Here is an 8,905-nt window from a genome sequence, read left to right as displayed (position 1 = left end):
AAAAAAAAAAAAAAAAATTCTACATTTGTCTCAAGGCTTTCTACCGAACCAGGAGGGAACTCCCTGAGGACCAGGCAGGACTATATGAAAGCACTCTGATAGGAAGAGCTGGAATCAGTTCACTTCTCTGGCTACGCTGCCTTCCTGGAAGGCCCAGAGCTCCCAAAGAGGCCAGAACAGGTAGGACAGCAGCTCTTGGTGCCCAAAGAGCCCTAGAGGTGATGGGGTGACAGCTTCACCCAGTGCCCTGCACATCACCAACACCCCACACTGGAATCATGCATCCCCGTGGAGCTCTATCTGTCCCTTTCTTCAGGAGGTGCACAGTTATTTAACTTTGTTGAACTTTTTTTTTTTTTTTTAAAGATAAGTCTCACTTTATCACCATGGGTAGAGTGCAGTGGTATCGTGATAGCTCACAGCAACCTCAAACTATTGGGCTCAAGCCATCCTCTTGTCTCAGCCTCCCAAGTAGCAGGGACTACAGGTGCCTGCCAAGATGCCTGGCTAGTTTTTCTGTTTTTAGTAGAGATGGAGTTTCTTTACGTTTTTTTTTCTTTTACCATTTAATTTTTATTACTCAAAAAAAGCTCTGTTTTCCTATTTAGCCTTCCGACCTTTTGCTTGTGCCTTCAATACTTTTCTGCTCCTAGATAAGGAAAGCACGTTTGATCCTGTCCTGAAAACATTTAGTACGCAGGGAACCAACGTAGGCCCTGCTGACATTTTTTTTTGTATTAGGCAACCTCGTAAGAACTTTAGGTCTCACTGCATGAACCCCTTGAAGTCTGCCTGGGCACACGCCATCTGCAGATTTTGGTGTTTTCCCAGCCTTCTTGGTATAAAGGCAAACAATTCTATTACCAGGGGTTCGAGACAGCCTAGATTTTTAGAGGCTGTATTGTAGGAAAGCCTACAATGGTATGTCAAATGCTGCACCATTCTCCGTGCCTCTAGACAGCGTCCCCAGAAGACTGGAGTTTCAATCTTGCTCAGGTTGGTCTCAAACTCCTGAGTTCAAACGATCGGCCTGCCTGGGTTTCCCAGAGTGCTAGGATTACAGGCATGAGCCACTGTGCCTGGTCTAACTTTGTTAATCTTAAAATGTACAGTTGTGGTTGGCTACAGGGCATAATGGGAGTTGATTATGTTAAAATGCTCAGACTTTGGGCAGATGTAAGTGACACAGTGACCCACATTGGCCTCCCTGTGGTTCTTTGGGGGACAGCAGCTGAGGAGCTCATTCCCGCAGTTCAACAGCTAAGCATGGGCTGAGATCAGGTAAGACTTTCATACTCAAACAAATCCCCAAATGTGGAGGAAGCAGAAACCCGACCCACATGGGTGGCCCAGTTTGTTTGCGTAAGGTGGCGGTCATTTTGAACGGGTTTGTTTATTACCTCGTCCATCAGCCTTAATGAATCTGAGGGAGCAGTTTCAAGGTCCCTGTGTTACAGCTCAAGGACGAGGCTGGGGCCCTGATTCCAAACATACTGGGATTGGTGGCGTGTTGCTACACAACAAAAATAGCCCTGCATCTGTTGTCATTGCAGGCCTGGGATGTTATTTACAAGCGGGCCACCCAAGTTCTGTCAGCAGCCGTTAATAAAAGACTAAACGGATATAAATGGTGACTTGCAATGGACCATAAAATAAGAAAGTGGACCGAAGGCAAAGGATGGATTCTAACAGGGTGAAAACCACGGAGAAAGAAATTCTCTGACATCTCTCAGCCAAGAAAAAATGAGAAGCCTCCACAAAGGTGCTTACTGTTTTAAGAGAAAGGCTCAGTGCTAGGAGGAGCTGTCAAAGTTTCGAGAATAGATTGAGTTTTCTTGGAGTCAAAACTCCAAAGATACAGATAAAACACAGTTTCTGCCCTCCCAGAGCATACAGTTGGGGAGCCTGGCTGCTGTTTTTTAGAGCGGTGGGTGTGTTTGATGGCTCAACCTTATGGATATTTATGTAGCCCAGAGAGATGGCAGAGTTTAGGGGACAGAGAACAAAATCAAAACTGAGTCACAGCTGGGGCCGATGGGGAACCCTGAAGAGTCAGGACTTAAAATCTTATGACTCCCATTAAAGAATCCAACAAGACATAAAACCAAACTGAATTGGCACAAAGACAGATGGAAGTGTCCTAGGTTAGGAGGGGCTTAATAAATATTTGCTGAATGAATGAATGAATGAATGAAACTCTTCCACAAGTCACCCCATCTATTGCTTACCTCAGATTCTTTGTAGTAGCGCTCTGGAATTTCATCACAGGCAATATCAATAAAGCAAACTTCTCTCTCCAGGTCTTTGGCTTCATTGTCAAAAATCTGAAGGAGAGCAACATATCAAAGGTTAGTGATACCAGGTAACAGCCTCCGAAGTGCCCACAGGCCGGCGCGACCATGCCCAAGGCAGAACAACACCCCTTGGACATCTTCACAGGACGCAGGGCCCCGGCGAGGGCTTTTGCTGCCTCAGAATGTGCAAGAAACGGGAAAGGCTTTAATTCATGGTCCTTAAGTTTTGTTACACCCCAGCAGGCGTAGCATCAGTCACTGCTTGGTGAGGGTAGAAGAAACAGTGGGCCGCTTTTAGAAACTCAAGACTGAGGAAATGAATCTCTCCCAAAAGATCTCTTTCCAAAACTAAAGTCTTCTTCTGATTTTTGGCAGTTAATCCGAATAGGAGAATGAAGAAGAGGCTGGAGGGGATATGGCTAGATTTGAGACAGAAAGTGATGAGACAGCCCCTAAATGTGTGCCGAAAATTTGTATATGTATTTAATTTCACAAATAATACACTCTCATTGCAGAAAATTAAGATAAGCTAAAAGAAGAAAACAGTCGGGCGCGGTGGCTCGAGCCTGTCATCCTAGCACTCTGGGAGGGCGAGGTGGGTGGACTGCTTGAGCTCAGGCATTTGAGATCGCCTTAGCAAGATCCGACCCTGTCTCTACTAAAAATAGAAAAGTTAACCAGGCTTTGTGGTAGGCGCCTATAATTGCAGTTACTTGGGAGGCCGAGCAAGAAGACTGCTCAAACTCAAGAGTTTGAGGTTGCTGTGAGCTGTGCTGCAACGGCATTCTACCCGGGGTGACAGAGTAAGACCCTGTCTCAAAAATAAATAAATAATTAATTAAAAAATTAAAAAAAAAATTAAAAGCTTGGCGCCTGTATCTCAGTGAGTAGGGCGCTGGCCACATACACCAAGGCTGGTGGGTTCAAGCCCAGCCCGGGCCGGCTAAACAACAATGACAACTGCAACCAAAAAAATTGCTGGGCGGGAGTTGTGGTGGGCACCTGTAGTCCTAGCTACTTGGGAGACTGAGGCAAGAGAATTGCTTGAGCCCAAGAGTTTGAGGGTGCTATGAGCTGTGATGCCACAGCACTCTACCGAGGAGGACATAGTGAGACTGTTTCAAAAAATAAATGAATAAATAAATAACTAAATTAAAATTAAAACTAAGAAAACAAACCACAATGCCATTATATAAGAATAAACACATGTTTTTTCTCCATCATTTAAGAGCATGATTCCCTTGGTACACGTAGGGGTAACAAGTACTGAGATGGCTTCTTGCTAGCCTCCTCTAGGTTACACTGGCCAAAAATGCCTATCTCTTGCCAAAAAAATATGTAAGACAGACACAACATATACACACAAATGTTGGTGGAAACGTTAAAGTCCCCTAGTTTTTCCCATTGCCATTTTTCTGGTCTAAATGGATAATCACCCATCTGAAAGTAGAAAATCTCCTCTTTCTTGGAGGAAGTCTTAACTCTAGCCCCATCTCATTGTTCAGCCAGTTCCTACAGTTAATAATAATTGCATTTGAATCTTCCCAGGAGAATGAATTATTTCCTTAAAATAGGTGATACCTGAGAACATTGTCTTGACTCAAATTCGGTGCCTATTACTACATATTCCATGATCTCTCAGAAGGGATGATCTGAAGGGCTCCTTATGCGTTATGCTCTTCTTGGTTCTCAAGTTGAAACTATTAGTCCTTTCCAAATACTTCCCGAATCATATTTGTGCTTATAATTATCCTCCACGTCTGCTGTTTGCTCAATTGCCTATTGTGTTCTAAAATATTTGAGGACTGGAATTTTTAGATTTGTTCAAGTAGATTAACTCCCCATCCTGACCTGAGTTGGCTACTGCATTTTCCTTAAAGGCCAAGAAAGATTGGTTTGGGGATCAGCTCTGATTTCTGCTGCTGCCACTTGAAGTCAAGTGCTTTGGGACACTCCTAAAATGTTGGGGAGAGAAAAGTGGATTGCCTCTAAATGAAACAGAGGTGGAGAAGCCAGATCAAGTTTGAGTGGAGAAAGAAGGTGTGAAACGAAATCCCTTCTCTTTGCATGAGTCTCTCTTAAGCGGGAGCCAGGAGAAGAGACACCCGTGCTTCATTAAGAAGACAAACACAATAGCCCAAAGGGAAATGAGCTTCTAGAGAGTAAATTACAGAAGAAGTTAAAGAGGTTTGACATTTATTGCTGGTGAAATGTCTGGCATTCAAAGAAAGGGAAATAGGCAGGGGGTAAGGTGGTCACGGACAAGCCAGATATCTGCTCTTACCTAATTTAATTCAAACATTATTGATCACCTCATTGTACTAGTTACCAATATTGCCTCTCAGCTCCAAATTCATCCTTTTATCTCTGTGACAATGGCCTGGGCCCTGTAAGCATTTCTTCTCTGCAGCGAGCGCTCCATGGCTAAGCATTGTCAGCAGAGGGCATTGGAGGGACAAGGCAGGAAGAAGGGCATTTATTTTCCAGGTCTGGGTCTCTCTCTCGCTGCTGAGTCTGTCCGTGGGGACTGTTGGTGGTGCTCAGGCCCAGCTGCCTGCCTAGAGTGCAGGGTTGTTCAATGACCTTGCAGCCCTGGCCTGGGTCCAGTAACCACTTCACTGTCCCCACCCGCCTCAAAGCAGGCCTTGCATCGGTAACGTGCCCTTACTCCCTCCGCACACCTATCCACTGACCTCATCTTGCCTGTGCCCCAGAAGGCTTTCTGTTTACCCATCCCTATGAATCAGCTCTGGCTCAGGCAACCCAGCAAACTTCTCTGCCATCCTGCAGGCCACATCCACATCTTCTTCAATGACATCTGAACCTCAGCCATGGAGGGGGAGCCCTTCTAAGTCTGTCCTTCCTCAGGCATGCTCTCTGAGCCTTAGGGTGCCCTTTATAGTTCTCTCTATCGAAGATTAATAATTCCTCATATTATTATACATTTCCCCTGTTTAAGATACTGTATGGTTTCTATCTCCTGCTTGGACCTTGACTGATATGCCCATTGTATACAAAGTGCTACTCTGGGCTTTGGGGACTGAAGTTATCATCTGGTGAGAGAAACACACTGGGACACTATTACCAAAAATACAAGGCAGAATAAAGTACATGTTGCAAAAGAACAAAAATAATAGGCTGTAAAGCTATGGAGAGGAACCATTAATATTAACAACCTTTTTTTTTTTTTTTTTAGATAGAGTTTCACTATGTTGCCCTTAGTAGAGTGCCATGGCATCACAGCTCACAGCAACCTCAAACTCTTGGCCTTCAGCGATTCCCTTGCCTCTGTCTCTCAAGTAGCTGGGACTACAGGCACCTACCACAATGCCTGGCTATTTTTCCATTGCAGTTGTCATTGTTGTTTAGTTGGCCCAAGCTGGGTTCAAACCTGCCAGCCTCCGTGCATGTGGTTGGTGCCATAACCACTATGCTACGGGCACCAAGCCTGACTCAACAACATTTATGAGGACAGTAATATTATTCCCACTTTTCAGATGAGAAAACCAAGGTTCAAAGAGGTAAAGAGCCTTGACCCAAGTCACACAGCCAGTCAGCAGAGAAACCTGGCTTCAGGGGCAAGTCTTCAGGCTCTACAACCAGGTTCCCCTGTGACAAAAGGCTGCCTCTTAGCACACAACAGAGAAGATAAATATTAGTCAAAAGCACTTCTTGCCTCTTTCTAGAAAGATAAATTTAGAATCTGGTTCTTCTGCAGCTACTTATAAAATGTACTGCTGAGAACTCCCCAGTGACATAGGTTCCTCTGCTCCTTGTTAAACAACTAAGGCTGCAGTAGGAGCTACGCAGGGGTCCTTCGGGCCAATCTCTCATCTCCTTCATTAACGTGATGCTTAACTCTTGTTAAGTCCATGAAATAGAAAGCACAGCAAAGTTGCCTGGCTTGAACTTTGCAATAAAAGTTCTGGGTGGAGCTCGGCGCCTATGGCTCAAGTAGCTAAGGTGCCAGCCACATACACCTGAGCTGGTGGGTTTGAATCCAGCCCGGGCCCACCAAACAACAATGACGGCTGCAACCAAAAAATAGCCTGGTGTTGTGGCGGGCGCCTATAGCCCCAGCTACTTGGGAGGTGGAGGCAGGAGAATCGCTTGAGCCCAGGAGTGGAAGGTCGCTGTGAGCTGTGACGCTGCAGCACTCTACCCAGGGGGACAGCTTGAGGCTCTGTCTCAAAAAAAAAAACTGTTCTGGGTGGGGTACCCATCCCCTGACCCAAGTCCCAAAACATCACTTTGAGGACCTCAATATTCTCTTCGAGATTGAGCTGACAATGAGTCTTAATTTCTAACAAGTAGTTAATCTCCAGTGAGTAGAGATTTTAGGAACTGCTCATAGGAGTTCAGTGAGTGCCTGCTGCTAACGGACAGCATTAGTGTCTACCTTCCAAAGAGGAATCTATGGAGGGGATGTTGCTAAGTGATCCCAGTTTCCTTTCTTTTTTTTTTTTTTTTTTTTTTGAGACAGAGCCTCAAGCTGTCCCCCTGGGTAGAGTGCCATGGCATTACAGCTCACAGCAACCTCTAACTCCTGGGCTCAAGCGAGTCTCTTGCCTCCGCCTCCCAAGTAGCTGGGACCACAGGCGCCCGCCACAACGCCCGGCTATTTTTTGGTTGCAGCTGTCATTGTTGTTTGGCGGGTCCGGGCTGGGGATTCGAACCCGCCACCTTAGGTGTACGTGGCTGGCGCCTTAGCCGGTTGAGCTATAGGCGCTGAGCCCCAGTTTCCTTTCTTGAGTCTGTCTTCTATTTCCTTGGTTGTAAGTGCCCTAACTTCCCATCACTATGAGTCAGTTCTGGCTCAGGCTACCAGGCAACCCAGCTAACTTCTCTGCCATCCTGTGGGCCATGACCCACAGTGGAGACCTCCTGATGTGATGGGCAGATGGCCCTAGGCTGGCATTCTGGAGAGCTGAGTTCGAACTCAGTCATCTTCTCTGGGCAAGTCCCTGAAGCTTTTTGTGGTCTCTGGTCCTTGTCTGTAAAATGAAAAACTCATTCTAGATGGGTGGACTTCAGGGAGTTGATGGAACATCCTGGAATGTGGGGAGGTATATTTTTCTAGAGAGAGAGTTCGTCCACTTTCATCTGATCATCAAAGAGATCTGTGACCCCAATGAGGTCGAGATCAAGTAATCCAGATGACCCCTAAAATTCCTTCCAGTTAAAACGTCTGTGACGTTAAGAGTGACCGCTGGGTCATGGTAGTCTCCTTCATCTTGCTCCAGGACTTGTTGTAGTCTCCTTCATCTTGCTCCAGGACTTGTTCCTTCTCTGTCCTTTCACCCCACAACCAGCCAATTTGGGTGGTGGACAGAGGGGCTGTTGCAGTGAAGTGGGAAGCAGTAGAGGGCATGATGTAGTGTCCTCGGAGGGCACAGCTGGGGTGAAAACTGTCTTGTCTTCTTGCTCAGGTCAGGGCAGGAGCCAGAACCAAGCCAACACTGTTACAGAGGCTTAGCCAGGCCCCAAAGGAAAACATTCAGCAAGACTATTCATTTGGGTTTTCCCAGTGGCGGCAGCAGCAGCAGCAGCAGCAGCAGCAGCAGTAACAGTAGGAGCTGTCAGAGTTCTGGTCCAGCAGACTCTCTTACTCTGCACTGGAGTAAGAGATCTACTGGGATAACTAGAGGATGAGGTGCATCTTATTTTTTGTTTTGTTTTGTTTGAAACGGAGTCTCACTCTGTCACCCTGGGTAGAGTGCCATGGAAACAGCTTGCAGCAACCTCACACTCTTGAGCTTGCCTCAGCCTTCTGAGTAGTGGGGTCTACAGGTGCCTACCACAACACCCAGCTAGTTTTATTTTTAGTACAGACAGGGTCTCGCTTATTGCTCAGGCTGGTCTCAAACCTGTGAGCTCAGGCAATCCACCCACCTTGGCCTCCCAGAGTGCTAGGATTACAGGCATGAGCTACCACGCCCGGCCAGTGAGATGCATCTTGTTGATACACCAAGCCAAAGCTTCATGGGATTGCTCCCGGCACTGGGGTGGCACCTGCTTCTTGGGCAGATCTCCTTTTCCAGATGGGACCTAGGTTGGGGAGTTAATTGAAGTACTCTTTCTATGTCACTATAATACCATTCCTGTCTTTGCGTATGTACCAGAGACACAATAGAGGAAATGTGTTTGTCTTCTTACCCTTCTATTACCTATCTGTGGATCATCTGCAGTGAATTTGAGTGGAGGTCAGGGGAGTTAACCAGACACCCCTCTCCATCTAGGAATGGGGAATGAATACTCAAGAGGACAAACTCTTTTTTTTTTGAGATAGGGTCTTGCCATGTTGCCCAGGCTGGTCTTGAACTCCTGAGCTCAAGCAAACCTCTTGCCTCAACCCCTGATTATAGCCACAGACTCCTTTAATATGAACTGAGCAATTCTACAAGGAGAAGGCAAATCTCCTGAATAAATACTATCTCATAATCCTAAAATAAAAAAGGAGTAGCTTTCTCTTTTTTGAAAAGCATTATGAACAATAAGTATCAAGCATCTTAAAAGTGTTCATACAGTTTGACCTAGCAGGCTTATGCTTGGAGAATTTATCTTAAGTAAAGAATCTTCAATAAAGAAAAAGCTTTATGCACAAAGATTTT

The 8,905-nt window shown here is 45.9% G+C and overlaps 1 protein-coding gene across 1 annotated transcript in view; it reads right to left on the bottom strand.

Annotated features, from left to right (window-relative positions):
- The window catches only part of PITPNC1 (phosphatidylinositol transfer protein, cytoplasmic 1), a 290,502-nt gene that overhangs the window by 45,817 nt on the left and 235,780 nt on the right, over nt 1-8,905 (bottom strand). The window contains exon 6 of the mRNA XM_012803243.2: nt 2,229-2,324. Coding sequence (XP_012658697.2) covers nt 2,229-2,324 — 96 coding nt within the window. The remainder of the gene's footprint in view (nt 1-2,228; nt 2,325-8,905) is intronic.

The sequence above is a fragment of the Otolemur garnettii genome, unplaced genomic scaffold (genome assembly GCF_000181295.1).
Source record: "Otolemur garnettii isolate 467f Iridium unplaced genomic scaffold, OtoGar3 scaffold00018, whole genome shotgun sequence".
Taxonomy (NCBI): domain Eukaryota; kingdom Metazoa; phylum Chordata; class Mammalia; order Primates; family Galagidae; genus Otolemur; species Otolemur garnettii.
This window is presented reverse-complemented; position numbering and strand designations above follow the sequence as displayed.